This window comes from Rhodnius prolixus, unplaced genomic scaffold (genome assembly GCF_049639745.1).
Source record: "Rhodnius prolixus isolate KJV_2025 unplaced genomic scaffold, Rpr scaffold_2, whole genome shotgun sequence".
Taxonomy (NCBI): Eukaryota; Metazoa; Arthropoda; class Insecta; order Hemiptera; family Reduviidae; genus Rhodnius; species Rhodnius prolixus.
This window is the reverse complement of record NW_027411592.1, coordinates 5,106,525-5,124,076: the sequence shown is the minus strand read 5'-3', so window position 1 is coordinate 5,124,076 and position 17,552 is coordinate 5,106,525. Positions and strand designations below refer to the sequence as shown.

Sequence of the window (17,552 nt, the reverse complement as noted above, 5' to 3'; positions counted from 1 at the left end):
AATTTAACTCTAAATATCTCGTTTCCTACACGACAGATTTTTACGAAATTTTATACAATTATAAACATAAGATGTCTTCATATACAGATAAAATATAAAAAAAATCTATCGTGTAGTTTTCCAGATATTTGAAGTTAAAGATTTCACTGTTTCAAACGGAATAAAAATTTAACTCTAAATATCTCGTTTCCAACTCGACAAATATTTACAAAATTTTATACAATTATACACAAAAGATGTCTTCATGTACAGATAAAATATAAACAAAATCTTACCAGTAGTATTCCAGATATCTGAAGTTAAATATTTCTCTTTTTCAAACGGAATTAAAATTTAACTCTAAATATCTCGTTTACTATTTGACAGATTTTTACGAAATTTTATACAATTATAGACAAAAGATGTCTCCATATACAGATAAAATATAAAAAAAATCTATCCAGTAGTTTTCCAGATATTTGAAGTTAAAGATTTCTCTTTTTCAAACGGAATTAAAATTTAACTCTAAATATCTCGTTTACTATTTGACAAATTTTTAAGAAATTTTATACAATTATAGACAAAAAATGTCCCCATATACAGATAAAATATAAAAAAAATCTATCCAGTAGTATTCCAGATATCTGAAGTTAAAGATTCCTCAGTTTCAAACGGAATGAAAATTTAACTCTAAATATCTCGTTTCCTATTTGACAGATTTTTACAAAATTTTATACAATTATAGACAAAAGATGTCTCCATATACAGGTAAAATATAAACAAAATCTATTGAGTAGTTTTCCAGATATTTTAAGTTAAAGATTTCTCTTTTTCAAACGGAATTAAAATTTAACTCTAAATATCTCGTTTACTATTTGACAGATTTTTAAGAAATTTTATACAATTATAGACAAAAAATGTCCCCATATACAGATAAAACATAAAAAAAAATCTATCCAGTAGTATTCCAGATATCTGAAGTTAAAGATTCCTCAGTTTCAAACGGAATGAAAATTTAACTCTAAATATCTCGTTTCCTATTTGACAGATTTTTACAAAATTTTATACAATTATAGACAAAAGATGTCTCCATATACAGGTAAAATTTAAAAAAAATCTATCCAGTAGTTTTCCAGATATTTGAAGTTAAAGATTTCACTGTTTCAAACGAAACCAGAATTTAACTCTAAATATCTCTTATCCTACACGACAGATTTTTACGAAATTTTATACAATTATACACAAAAGATGTCTCCATATACAGGTAAAATATAAACAAAATCTATCGAGTAGTTTTCCAGATATTTTAAGTTAAAGATTTCTCTTTTTCAAACGGAATGAAAATTTAACTCTAAATATCTCGTTTCCTATTTGACAGATTTTTACAAAATTTTATATAATTATACACAAAAGATGGCTCCATATACAGATAAAATATAAACAAAATCTATCGAGTAGTTTTCCAGATATTTTAAGTTAAAGATTTCTCTTTTTCAAACGGAATTAAAATTTAACTCTAAATATCTCGTTTACTATTTGACAGATTTTTAAGAAATTTTATACAATTATAGACAAAAAATGTCCCCATATACAGATAAAATATAAAAAAAATCTATCCAGTAGTATTCCAGATATCTGAAGTTAAAGATTCCTCAGTTTCAAACGGAATGAAAATTTAACTCTAAATATCTCGTTTCCTATTTGACAGATTTTTACAAAATTTTATACAATTATAGACAAAAGATGTCTCCATATACAGGTAAAATTTAAAAAAAATCTATCCAGTAGTTTTCCAGATATTTGAAGTTAAAGATTTCACTGTTTCAAACGAAACCAGAATTTAACTCTAAATATCTCTTATCCTACACGACAGATTTTTACGAAATTTTATACAATTATACACAAAAGATGTCTTCATGTACAGATAAAATATAAACAAAATCTTACGAGTAGTATTCCAGATATCTGAAGTTAAAGATTCCTCAGTTTCAAACGAAAACCAAATTTAACTCTAAATATCTCGTTTCCTATTTGACAGATTTTTACGAAATTTTATACAATTATAGACAAAAGATGTCCCCATATACAGATAAAATATAAAAAAAATCTATCCAGTAGTATTCCAGATATCTGAAGTTAAATATTTCTCTTTTTCAAACGGAATTAAAATTTAACTCTAAATATCTCGTTTACTATTTGACAGATTTTTAAGAAATTTTATACAATTATAGACCAAAGGTGTCCCCATATACAGATAAAATATAAAAAAAATCTATCCTGTAGTATTCCAGATATCTGAAGTTAAATATTTCTCTTTTTCAAACGGAATTAAAATTTAACTCTAAATATCTCGTTTACTATTTGACAGATTTTTAAGAAATTTTATACAATTATAGACAAAAGATGTCTCCATATACAGATAAAATATAAAAAAAATCTATCCAGTAGTATTCCAGATATCTGAAGTTAAATATTTCTCTTTTTCAAACGGAATTAAAATTTAACTCTAAATATCTCGATTACTATTTGACAGATATTTACAAAATTTTATACAATTATAGACAAAAGATGTCTCCATATACAGATAAAATATAAACAAAATCTATCGAGTAGTTTTCCAGATATTTTAAGTTAAAGATTTCTCTGTTTCAAACGGAATTAAAATTTAACGCTAAATATCTCGTTTACTATTTGACAGATTTTTACGAAATTTTATACAATTATAGACAAAAGATGGCTACATATACAGATAAAATATAAACAAAATCTATCGAGTAGTTTTCCAGATATTTTAAGTTAAAGATTTCACTGTTTCAAACGGAATTAAAATTTAACTCTAAATATCTCTTATCCTACACGACAGATTTTTACGAAATTTTATACAATTATAGACAAAAGATGTCTCCATATACAGGTAAAATTTAAAAAAAATCTATCCAGTAGTTTTTCAGATATTTGAAGTTAAAGATTTCACTGTTTCAAACGAAACCAGAATTTAACTCTAAATATCTCTTATCCTACACGACAGATTTTTACGAAATTTTATACAATTATAAACATAAGATGTCTTCATATACAGGTAAAATATAAACAAAATCTTACGAGTAGTATTCCAGATATCTGAAGTTAAATATTTCTCTTTTTCAAACGGAATTAAAATTTAACTCTAAATATCTCGTTTCCAACACGACAGATTTTTACGAAATTTTATACAATTATAGACAAAAGATGTCTTCATATACAGATAAAATATAAAAAAAATCTATCCAGTAGTTTTCCAGATATTTGAAGTTAAAGATTTCTCTTTTTCAAACGGAATTAAAATTTAACTCTAAATATCTCGTTTCCAACACGACAGATATTTACAAAATTTTATACAATTATACACAAAAGATGTCTTCATGTACAGATAAAATATAAAAAAAATCTATCCTGTAGTATTCCAGATATCTGAAGTTAAAGATTTCTCTTTTTCAAACGGAATTAAAATTTAACTCTAAATATCTCGTTTACTATTTGACAGATTTTTAAGAAATTTTATACAATTATAGACAAAAGATGTCTCCATATACAGATAAAATATAAAAAAAATCTATCCAGTAGTATTCCAGATATCTGAAGTTAAATATTTCTCTTTTTCAAACGGAATTAAAATTTAACTCTAAATATCTCGATTACTATTTGACAGATTTTTAAGAAATTTTATACAATTATAGACAAAAGATGTCTCCATATACAGGTAAAATTTAAAAAAAATCTATCGAGTAGTTTTCCAGATATTTTAAGTTAAAGATTTCTCTGTTTCAAACGAAACCAGAATTTAACTCTAAATATCTCTTATCCTACACGACAGATTTTTACGAAATTTTATACAATTATACACAAAAGATGTCTTCATGTACAGATAAAATATAAACAAAATCTTACGAGTAGTATTCCAGATATTCCAGACAGATTTTTACGAAATTTTATACAATTATAGACAAAAGATGTCTCCATATACAGATAAAATATAAACAAAATCTATCGAGTAGTTTTCCAGATATTTTAAGTTAAAGATTTCTCTGTTTCAAACGGAACCAAAATTTAACTCTAAATATCTCGTTTCCTACACGACAGATTTTTACGAAATTTTATACAATTATAAACATAAGATGTCTTCATATACAGATAAAATATAAACAAAATCTTACCAGTAGTATTCCAGATATCTGAAGTTAAATATTTCTCTTTTTCAAACGGAATTAAAATTTAACTCTAAATATCTCGTTTACTATTTGACAGATTTTTACGAAATTTTATACAATTATAGACAAAAGATGTCTCCATATACAGGTGAAATATAAACAAAATCTATCCAGTAGTTTTCCAGATATTTGAAGTTAAAGATTTCTCTTTTTCAAACGGAATTAAAATTTAACTCTAAATATCTCGTTTCCAACTCGACAGATATTTACAAAATTTTATACAATTATACACAAAAGATGTCTTCATGTACAGATAAAATATAAACAGAATCTTACGAGTAGTATTCCAGATATCTGAAGTTAAAGATTTCTCTGTTTCAAACGGAATTAAAATTTAACGCTAAATATCTCGTTTACTATTTGACAGATTTTTACGAAATTTTATACAATTATAGACAAAAGATGGCTACATATACAGATAAAATATAAACAAAATCTATCGAGTAGTTTTCCAGATATTTTAAGTTAAAGATTTCACTGTTTCAAACGGAATTAAAATTTAACTCTAAATATCTCTTATCCTACACGACAGATTTTTACGAAATTTTATACAATTATAGACAAAAGATGTCTCCATATACAGGTAAAATTTAAAAAAAATCTATCCAGTAGTTTTTCAGATATTTGAAGTTAAAGATTTCACTGTTTCAAACGAAACCAGAATTTAACTCTAAATATCTCTTATCCTACACGACAGATTTTTACGAAATTTTATACAATTATAAACATAAGATGTCTTCATATACAGGTAAAATATAAACAAAATCTTACGAGTAGTATTCCAGATATCTGAAGTTAAATATTTCTCTTTTTCAAACGGAATTAAAATTTAACTCTAAATATCTCGTTTCCTACACGACAGATTTTTACGAAATTTTATACAATTATAGACAAAAGATGTCTTCATATACAGATAAAATATAAAAAAAATCTATCCAGTAGTTTTCCAGATATTTGAAGTTAAAGATTTCACTGTTTAAAACGGAATTAAAATTTAACTCTAAATATCTCGTTTCCAACACGACAGATATTTACAAAATTTTATACAATTATACACAAAAGATGTCTTCATGTACAGATAAAATATAAACAAAATCTATCGAGTAGTTTTCCAGATATTTTAAGTTAAAGATTTCTCTTTTTCAAACGGAATTAAAATTTAACTCTAAATATCTCGTTTACTATTTGACAGATTTTTAAGAAATTTTATACAATTATAGACAAAAAATGTCCCCATATACAGATAAAATATAAAAAAAATCTATCCAGTAGTATTCCAGATATCTGAAGTTAAAGATTCCTCAGTTTCAAACGGAATGAAAATTTAACTCTAAATATCTCGTTTCCTATTTGACAGATTTTTACAAAATTTTATACAATTATAGACAAAAGATGTCTCCATATACAGGTAAAATTTAAAAAAAATCTATCCAGTAGTTTTCCAGATATTTGAAGTTAAAGATTTCACTGTTTCAAACGAAACCAGAATTTAACTCTAAATATCTCTTATCCTACACGACAGATTTTTACGAAATTTTATACAATTATACACAAAAGATGTCTTCATGTACAGATAAAATATAAACAAAATCTTACGAGTAGTATTCCAGATATCTGAAGTTAAAGATTCCTCAGTTTCAAACGAAAACCAAATTTAACTCTAAATATCTCGTTTCCTATTTGACAGATTTTTACGAAATTTTATACAATTATAGACAAAAGATGTCCCCATATACAGATAAAATATAAACAAAATCTATCGAGTAGTTTTCCAGATATTTTAAGTTAAAGATTTCTCTGTTTCAAACGGAACCAAAATTTAACTCTAAATATCTCGTTTCCTACTCGACAGATATTTACAAAATTTTATACAATTATAAACATAAGATGTCTTCATATACAGATAAAATATAAAAAAAATCTATCGTGTAGTTTTCCAGATATTTGAAGTTAAATATTTCACTGTTTCAAACGGAATTAAAATTTAACTCTAAATATCTCGTTTCCAACTCGACAAATATTTACAAAATTTTATACAATTATACACAAAAGATGTCTTCATGTACAGATAAAATATAAACAAAATCTTACCAGTAGTATTCCAGATATCTGAAGTTAAATATTTCTCTTTTTCAAACGGAATTAAAATTTAACTCTAAATATCTCGTTTACTATTTGACAGATTTTTACGAAATTTTATACAATTATAGACAAAAGATGTCTCCATATACAGATAAAATATAAAAAAAATCTATCCAGTAGTTTTCCAGATATTTGAAGTTAAAGATTTCACTGTTTCAAACAAAACCAGAATTTAACTCTAAATATCTCTTATCCTACACGACAGATTTTTACGAAATTTTATACAATTATAGCCAAAAGATGGCTACATATACAGATAAAATATAAACAAAATCTATCGAGTATTTTTCCAGATATTTTAAGTTAATGATTTCTCTTTTTCAAACGGAATTAAAATTTAACTCTAAATATCTCGTTTACTATTTGACAGATTTTTAAGAAATTTTATACAATTATAGACAAAAAATGTCCCCATATACAGATAAAATATAAAAAAAATCTAACCAGTAGTATTCCAGATATCTGAAGTTAAAGATTCCTCAGTTTCAAACGGAATGAAAATTTAACACTAAATATCTCGTTTCCTATTTGACAGATTTTTACGAAATTTTATACAATTATAGACAAAAGATGTCTCCATATACAGGTAAAATTTAAAAAAAATCTATCCAGTAGTTTTCCAGATATTTGAAGTTAAAGATTTCACTGTTTCAAACGAAACCAGAATTTAACTCTAAATATCTCTTATCCTACACGACAGATTTTTACGAAATTTTATACAATTATAAACATAAGATTTCTTCATATACAGGTAAAATATAAACAAAATCTTACCAGTAGTATTCCAGATATCTAAAGTTAAATATTTCTCTTTTTCAAACGGAATTAAAATTTAACTCTAAATATCTCGTTTCCTACAGGACAGATTTTTACGAAATTTTATACAATTATGGACAAAAGATGTCTCCCATATACAGATAAAATATAAAAAAAATCTATCCAGTAGTTTTCCAGATATTTGAAGTTAAAGATTTCACTGTTTCAAACTGAATTAAAATTTAACTCTAAATATCTCGTTTCCAACTCGACAGATATTTACAAAATTTTATACAATTATACACAAAAGATGTCTTCATGTACAGATAAAATATAAACAGAATCTTACGAGTAGTATTCCAGATATCTGAAGTTAAAGATTTCTCTGTTTCAAACGAAATCAAAATGTAACTCTAAATATCTCGTTTCCTATTTGACAGATTGTTACGAAATTTTATACAATTATAAACATAAGATGTCTTCATGTACAGATAAAATATAAACAAAATCTTACGAGTAGTATTCCAGATATCTGAACTTAAATATTTCACTTTTTCAAACGGAATTAAAATTTAACGCTAAATATCTCGTTTACTATTTGACAGATTTTTACGAAATTTTATACAATTATAGACAAAAGATGGCTACATATACAGATAAAATATAAACAAAATCTATCGAGTAGTTTTCCAGATATTTTAAGTTAAAGATTTCACTGTTTCAAACGGAATTAAAATTTAACTCTAAATATCTCTTATCCTACACGACAGATTTTTACGAAATTTTATACAATTATAGACAAAAGATGTCTTCATGTACAGATAAAATATAAACAAAGTCTTACCAGTAGTATTCCAGATATCTGAAGTTAAATATTTCTCTTTTTCAAACGGAATTAAAATTTAACTCTAATATCTCGTTTCCTACACGACAGATTTTTACGAAATTTTATACAATTATAGACAAAAGATGTCTCCATATACAGATAAAATATAAAAAAAATCTATCTAGTAGTTTTCCAGATATTTGAAGTTAATGATTTCACTGTTTCAAACGGAATTAAAATTTAACTCTAAATATCTCGTTTCCAACTCGACAGATATTTACAAAATTTTATACAATTATACACAAAAGATGTCTTCATGTACAGATAAAATATAAACAAAATCTTACGAGTAGTATTCCAGATATCTGAAGTTAAATATTTCTCTTTTTCAAACGGAATTAAAATTTAACTCTAAATATCTCGTTTACTATTTGACAGATTTTTACGAAATTTTATACAATTATAGACAAAAGATGTCTCCATATACAGGTGAAATATAAACAAAATCTATCGAGTAGTTTTCCAGATATCTGAAGTTAATGATTTCACTGTTTCAAACGGAATTAAAATTTAAATCTAAATATCTCGTTTCCAACACGACAGATATTTACAAAATTTTACACAATTATACACAAAAGATGTCTTCATGTACAGATAAAATATAAACAAAATCTTACCAGTAGTATTCCAGATATCTGAAGTTAAATATTTCTCTTTTTCAAACGGAATTAAAATTTAACTCTAATATCTCGTTTCCTACACGACAGATTTTTACGAAATTTTATACAATTATAGACAAAAGATGTCTCCATATACAGATAAAATATAAAAAAAATCTATCTAGTAGTTTTCCAGATATTTGAAGTTAATGATTTCACTGTTTCAAACGGAATTAAAATTTAACTCTAAATATCTCGTTTCCAACTCGACAGATATTTACAAAATTTTATACAATTATACACAAAAGATGTCTTCATGTACAGATAAAATATAAACAAAATCTTACGAGTAGTATTCCAGATATCTGAAGTTAAATATTTCTCTTTTTCAAACGGAATTAAAATTTAACTCTAAATATCTCGTTTACTATTTGACAGATTTTTACGAAATTTTATACAATTATAGACAAAAGATGTCTCCATATACAGGTGAAATATAAACAAAATCTATCGAGTAGTTTTCCAGATATCTGAAGTTAAAGATTTCTCTGTTTCAAACGAAAACAAAATGTAACTCTAAATATCTCGTTTCCTACTCGACAGATATTTACAAAATTTTATACAATTATAAACATAAGATGTCTTCATGTACAGATAAAATATAAACAAAATCTTATGAGTAGTATTCCAGATATCTGAAGTTAAATATTTCACTTTTTCAAACGGAATTAAAATTTAACTCTAAATATCTCGTTTACTATTTGACAGATTTTTACGAAATTTTATACAATTATAGACAAAAGATGGCTACATATACAGATAAAATATAAACAAAATCTATCCAGTAGTTTTCCAGATATTTGAAGTTAAAGATTTCTCTGTTTCAAACGAAATCAAAATGTAACTCTAAATATCTCGTTTCCTATTTGACAGATTGTTACGAAATTTTATACAATTATAAACATAAGATGTCTTCATGTACAGATAAAATATAAACAAAATCTTACGAGTAGTATTCCAGATATCTGAACTTAAATATTTCACTTTTTCAAACGGAATTAAAATTTAACGCTAAATATCTCGTTTACTATTTGACAGATTTTTACGAAATTTTATACAATTATAGACAAAAGATGGCTACATATACAGATAAAATATAAACAAAATCTATCGAGTAGTTTTCCAGATATTTTAAGTTAAAGATTTCACTGTTTCAAACGGAATTAAAATTTAACTCTAAATATCTCTTATCCTACACGACAGATTTTTACGAAATTTTATACAATTATAGACAAAAGATGTCTCCATATACAGGTAAAAGTTAAAAAAAATCTATCCAGTAGTTTTTCAGATATTTGAAGTTAAAGATTTCACTGTTTCAAACGAAACCAGAATTTAACTCTAAATATCTCTTATCCTACACGACAGATTTTTACGAAATTTTATACAATTATAGACAAAAGATGTCTTCATATACAGATAAAATATAAAAAAAATCTATCCAGTAGTTTTCCAGATATTTGAAGTTAAAGATTTCACTGTTTAAAACGGAATTAAAATTTAACTCTAAATATCTCGTTTCCAACACGACAGATATTTACAAAATTTTACACAATTATACACAAAAGATGTCTTCATGTACAGATAAAATATAAACAAAATCTTACCAGTAGTATTCCAGATATCTGAAGTTAAATATTTCTCTTTTTCAAACGGAATTAAAATTTAACTCTAATATCTCGTTTCCTACACGACAGATTTTTACGAAATTTTATACAATTATAGACAAAAGATGTCTCCATATACAGATAAAATATAAAAAAAATCTATCTAGTAGTTTTCCAGATATTTGAAGTTAATGATTTCACTGTTTCAAACGGAATTAAAATTTAACTCTAAATATCTCGTTTCCAACTCGACAGATATTTACAAAATTTTATACAATTATACACAAAAGATGTCTTCATGTACAGATAAAATATAAACAAAATCTTACGAGTAGTATTCCAGATATCTGAAGTTAAATATTTCTCTTTTTCAAACGGAATTAAAATTTAACTCTAAATATCTCGTTTACTATTTGACAGATTTTTACGAAATTTTATACAATTATAGACAAAAGATGTCTCCATATACAGGTGAAATATAAACAAAATCTATCGAGTAGTTTTCCAGATATCTGAAGTTAATGATTTCACTGTTTCAAACGGAATTAAAATTTAAATCTAAATATCTCGTTTCCAACACGACAGATATTTACAAAATTTTACACAATTATACACAAAAGATGTCTTCATGTACAGATAAAATATAAACAAAATCTTACCAGTAGTATTCCAGATATCTGAAGTTAAATATTTCTCTTTTTCAAACGGAATTAAAATTTAACTCTAATATCTCGTTTCCTACACGACAGATTTTTACGAAATTTTATACAATTATAGACAAAAGATGTCTCCATATACAGATAAAATATAAAAAAAATCTATCTAGTAGTTTTCCAGATATTTGAAGTTAATGATTTCACTGTTTCAAACGGAATTAAAATTTAACTCTAAATATCTCGTTTCCAACTCGACAGATATTTACAAAATTTTATACAATTATACACAAAAGATGTCTTCATGTACAGATAAAATATAAACAAAATCTTACGAGTAGTATTCCAGATATCTGAAGTTAAATATTTCTCTTTTTCAAACGGAATTAAAATTTAACTCTAAATATCTCGTTTACTATTTGACAGATTTTTACGAAATTTTATACAATTATAGACAAAAGATGTCTCCATATACAGGTGAAATATAAACAAAATCTATCGAGTAGTTTTCCAGATATCTGAAGTTAAAGATTTCACTGTTTCAAACGAAAACAAAATGTAACTCTAAATATCTCGTTTCCTACTCGACAGATATTTACAAAATTTTATACAATTATAAACATAAGATGTCTTCATGTACAGATAAAATATAAACAAAATCTTATGAGTAGTATTCCAGATATCTGAAGTTAAATATTTCACTTTTTCAAACGGAATTAAAATTTAACTCTAAATATCTCGTTTACTATTTGACAGATTTTTACGAAATTTTATACAATTATAGACAAAAGATGGCTACATATACAGATAAAATATAAACAAAATCTATCGAGTAGTTTTCCAGATATTTTAAGTTGAAGATTTCTCTGTTTCAAACGGAACCAAAATTAAACTCTAAATATCTCGTTTCCTACACGACAGAATTTTACGAAATTTTATACAATTATAGACAAAAGATGTCTCCATATACAGGTAAAATATAAAAAAAATCTATCCAGTAGTTTTCCAGATATTTGAAGTTAAAGATTTCACTGTTTCAAACGAAACCAGAATTTAACTCTAAATATCTCTTATCCTACACGACAGATTTTTACGAAATTTTATACAATTATACACAAAAGATGTCTTCATGTACAGATAAAATATAAAAAAAATCTATCCAGTAGTTTTCCAGATATTTGAAGTTAAAGATTTCACTGTTTCAAACGAAACCAGAATTTAACTCTAAATATCTCTTATCCTACACGACAGATTTTTATGAAATTTTATACAATTATAGACAAAAGATGGCTACATATACAGATAAAATATAAACAAAATCTATCGAGTAGTTTTCCAGATATTTTAAGTTAAAGATTTCTCTGTTTCAAACGGAACCAAAATTTAACTCTAAATATCTCGTTTCCTACACGACAGAGTTTTACGAAATTTTATACAATTATAGACAAAAGATGGCTACATATACAGATAAAATATAAACAAAATCTATCCAGTAGTTTTCCAGATATTTTAAGTTAAAGATTTCTCTGTTTCAAACGGAACCAAAATTTAACTCTAAATATCTCGTTTCCTACACGACAGATTTTTACGAAATTTTATACAATTATAGACAAAAGATGTCTCCATATACAGGTAAAATATAAACAAAATCTATCCAGTAGTTTTCCAGATATTTGAAGTTAAAGATTTCACTGTTTCAAACGAAACCAGAATTTAACTCTAAATATCTCTTATCCTGCACGACAGATTTTTCGAAATTTTATACAATTATAGACAAAAGATGTCTCCATATACAGGTAAAATATAAAAAAAATCTATCCAGTAGTTTTCCAGATATTTCAAGTTAAAGATTTCACTGTTTCAAACGAAACCAGAATTTAACTCTAAATATCTCTTATCCTGCACGACAGATTTTTCGAAATTTTATACAATTATAGACAAAAGATGTCTCCATATACAGGTAAAATATAAAAAAAATCTATCCAGTAGTTTTCCAGATATTTCAAGTTAAAGATTTCACTGTTTCAAACGAAACCAGAATTTAACTCTAAATATCTCTTATCCTACACGACAGATTTTTCGAAATTTTATACAATTATAGACAAAAGATGTCTCCATATACAGGTAAAATATAAAAAAAATCTATCCAGTAGTTTTCCAGATATTTCAAGTTAAAGATTTCACTGTTTCAAACGAAACCAGAATTTAACTCTAAATATCTCTTATCCTGCACGACAGATTTTTCGAAATTTTATACAATTATAGACAAAAGATGTCTCCATATACAGGTAAAATATAAAAAAAATCTATCCAGTAGTTTTCCAGATATTTCAAGTTAAAGATTTCACTGTTTCAAACGAAACCAGAATTTAACTCTAAATATCTCTTATCCTACACGACAGATTTTTCGAAATTTTATACAATTATAGACAAAAGATGTCTCCATATACAGATAAAATATAAAAAAAATCTATCGAGTAGTTTTCCAGATATTTCAAGTTAAAGATTTCACTGTTTCAAACGAAACCAGAATTTAACTCTAAATATCTCTTATCCTGCACGACAGATATTTACAAAATTTTATACAATTATAGACAAAAGATGTCTCCATATACAGGTAAAATATAAAAAAAATCTATCCAGTAGTTTTCCAGATATTTCAAGTTAAAGATTTCACTGTTTCAAACGAAACCAGAATTTAACTCTAAATATCTCTTATCCTGCACGACAGATATTTACAAAATTTTATACAATTATAGACAAAAGATGTCTCCATATACAGGTAAAATATAAAAAAAATCTATCCAGTAGTTTTCCAGATATTTCAAGTTAAAGATTTCACTGTTTCAAACGAAACCAGAATTTAACTCTAAATATCTCTTATCCTACACGACAGATTTTTACGAAATTTTATACAATTATAGACAAAAGATGTCTCCATATACAGGTAAAATATAAACAAAATCTATCGAGTAGTTTTCCAGATATTTCAAGTTAAAGATTTCACTGTTTCAAACGAAACCAGAATTTAACTCTAAATATCTCTTATCCTGCACGACAGATATTTACAAAATTTTATACAATTATAGACAAAAGATGTCTCCATATACAGGTAAAATATAAAAAAAATCTATCCAGTAGTTTTCCAGATATTTCAAGTTAAAGATTTCACTGTTTCAAACGAAACCAGAATTTAACTCTAAATATCTCTTATCCTACACGACAGATTTTTACGAAATTTTATACAATTATAGACAAAAGATGGCTACATATATAGATAAAATATAAACAAAATCTATCGAGTAGTTTTCCAGATATTTTAAGTTAAAGATTTCTCTGTTTCAAACGGAACCAAAATTTAACTCTAAATATCTCGTTTCCTACACGATAGATTTTTACGAAATTTTATACAGTTATAGATAAAAGTTGGCTACATGTTCGATGTACAGCGTCGAGACACCCAAAAGGCACATCTATATAAAATTCCGAATCGGATGACACATCATTCATGAAAATCGGTTGAAGCGTTTAGGCACTACGCAGTTTACAAAAAAGGTAACAACAACAACAACATTTTTTGAAAAAGCCGTTTTTGCTCATTTTCGGCAACTTTTTTAATAAAATCTAATTGATCTATGTTGTTGTAAAAAAAATTATAGTTATAAAGGAGGATTTTCCATTTTTTTAAAAGAAATTTTTGGAATTTTAGGTTTTATAGAAAAAGAGAAAAAAATTGTCAAAGTTGTTTTTTTTTAACGTTATGCTTTTTCGGCACTTTGACGATCAACTCTTATACAAGTGTTTTACCGGACAGTTTTAATAAATAGTAAAACCTTTTTATTGCGTAGTTTGTAATGTTTAGGAATCTTCCAAATACCATCGAATAAAACACCTTATAATACGGACGCTAGTCGTTTAGCATGTTACAATTAACATTAGCTCATTAGGAACATGTTACATAAGCTCAGCCTTTCGTAAAAATACTTGTCTTCGCTTTCTGGCATGGAGTGCTTCAGGTGTTTCACTCGCAATAAATACAGCACAACATTTTCGGGTGCACGAGACGCTTGCAGTACTTTTCTTTGATCAAGTGAGTCCATACAATGGCAACCGAGACTTTGCCCCCTTCCTAGACCCACAGGTTTGGTCAACTGTTTTAGCTTGAGTTTGAAGATCATAAATAAAACAGAATCGCAGGAAGAATTGATTTGTATCAGTAATTTACTACCTATTTCCACGACTAATTCGTTTAAGTTCGATTAAATTATGGATAAGGATAAATGTGAATGATTCAGAAACAATAACTAATCCGCGAATATTACTTGATAAGTTGGCTGTTAATTCATGTAATTTTAGATGTTAGTTGCATTTCGTAACAGATTATTTCGTTAGTAACAGTTATATAACTAAGTTGTTATGGAAATTAAAGAGGTAAGTGTTAGTTTTAATTATTTTTTGCACTTTAGGTAACTAATTTAGTTGCAGCTACTAGTTACAATAAATTTTTGCCTAGGAGTGGCCATATTACTGCATAGATACTAAAAAACTCAAATTTCAAAATTACCCGAGAGAAAGCAAAATACAAGGTAGTGAGTAGTACAGAATTTTGAAAAATATATGGGTAATATTTTTTTAATTTTAGTTTTTTATGCTTGGTTATCAGATCCGTCTTAGTTTTGCTCCGTTAATTCACAATATTGTCCTTCCACTATCATTATAATGTAAACTACACACACGCATACCTTAAGCAAGTCTTAAAAAAAAAGAAAAGAAATCCTGCTTATGTATAGAATGAGTAATCATCTAAAAAAGAAGGTGATCTACAAATGATCTGTTAATGTCTAGCGAACTCCCACTTTTATTGTGTAAGACAAATTAATCAAACTGTGAAAGGCATAACAAAAATTACCAACATTTAACGACAAAACATAGGTTTGTAAATTTACCTGAATATCTCTTGTGGACAGATGACGTACTCTGGGCGATTTTATTGCCGATATAGGAGATGTTATTGTGCTATTGAAAGTTGAATTTGGTGTACCAATTATTGGACGCATCTGGCTCTAGAACAACAGGACAATGATTTTCGTTATATCATGTATTTTTGCTATCAAAAATGCAGTAAACTGCCGAAATATTTTTAGTAAACATTTAAAAGTAATATTTTTGGCCAAATAGATACGGCAGGAAGAATCAACATTTCCATCTGGCTAAACCTTATTTTAAAGCACAAATAAACGAGAACAACCTTTTTTTTAACAATATAATGAAGTATTTTTTTTTTATTCTGGAAAACTTGTGATTTAAACTTATTGATTTAAAACTTTAAAACACTAGACAGTTTTAGACACACAGCGTTCTCCGCAAGCCCTTAGGCTTAGATGAGCTATTCAGTCATGATTTCTAACTGTTCTTCAAGATCAGAACCTTTTCCTAAAATCAACAATTCCATTCCCCCTTTGATGAAGTTCATTAAAAGGACTAATAACTGTGATCGCTTAATATTATAAATATTATAATATTTTGATAAGTCCTAACAAGATTTTGGGGAGAATGACCAGAGATTTCGCTTTTTCTCCTATCTCGAGATTTGAAAAGTGAAACTTACCATGTTTTTTCTTTCAGCCACACCAATCATTATGTTCCCGTTGACGATTCGTTTATCATATGTCAAAGCTTTCCTTACTTCTATCCTACAGCTGTATTTCAAGAACATCCAGTTGCCGCAGGGAGGTACTGAATGTTCTAAAACATTTCCCAGCTAAAACATAAATAATAAGCACTATGACTGAAGGCAAAATGATAATAATTTCTGTTTTCAAAGCAACATCATTAAGACTAGTACAAATACAAATACAAATGTAGCTGTTGGCCAAACAATTCGCAGGATTTTTCCGATGAATAAGAATGTGATTAAAAACTATCAGCTGATACGAATGCAATTAAGACAGGCTGGAATGGGGAGAGATTTTTGTGACTATAGCTTGCGAATATCCTATCCCAACTTTTGCTTAACAAATTCCAACAATTAATGCGTCTTTTTTGAACTCAAATCTAAATCATATCACGATACAATGAACACCAAAAGTAACCACGTCTTAGAGTAATACTTAAATCCTGAAGCAAATATTGTCTAGGAGAAAGTAATGTTACCTTACTTTGCCATTCTGTTTTATGAAAAAAGTACCGATTTTCTCTTCATCAGCGTCGATTAAACCCACATTCGTCTCAATCGCCATTTTTCTTTTACCAGGGGATAGCTTATTAAGGTAGGCAATGTTTACAATATTATGTATCCTTGGCTCCTGTTTATACTCATGAAAAACTTAATTTCTATAGACTATGATCCGATTGTTTTGTCAAGCCTCTGGACAGTAATTTCTCATTATAGAAAACACTGTCCTTTCCGAATAGTGAGCTATACATACAAAGATAAAATACATAAAGTAGTAAGCCTGTATTTGAAATTGCGGCTTACTAGTCCACCGCGCTATCATCTTAGCTTCCTTCTTCCCTTTCAAAAACTTATTATAAATACTGTTTTGCAATAAAGAATAATTAAGATAAAAAAAAAAATGATGTAATTATTATTTTCTTTTGTTGCAGTTGTTTATGTCCACATC

At 26.5% G+C, this 17,552-nt stretch overlaps 1 protein-coding gene across 4 annotated transcripts in view; it reads right to left on the bottom strand.

Moving 5' to 3' along the window:
• Nup35 (nucleoporin 35) overlaps nucleotides 1-17,552 on the bottom strand; it is a 33,319-nt gene that overhangs the window by 6,059 nt on the left and 9,708 nt on the right. For all 4 annotated transcript variants that reach the window (XM_074120649.1, XM_074120647.1, XM_074120648.1 and 1 more), the window contains 2 exons: nucleotides 16,538-16,690; nucleotides 15,876-15,992 (listed from right to left, as the gene is read on the bottom strand). In XM_074120649.1, the coding sequence (XP_073976750.1) occupies nucleotides 15,876-15,992; nucleotides 16,538-16,690 (270 nt within the window). The remainder of the gene's footprint in view (nucleotides 1-15,875; nucleotides 15,993-16,537; nucleotides 16,691-17,552) is intronic.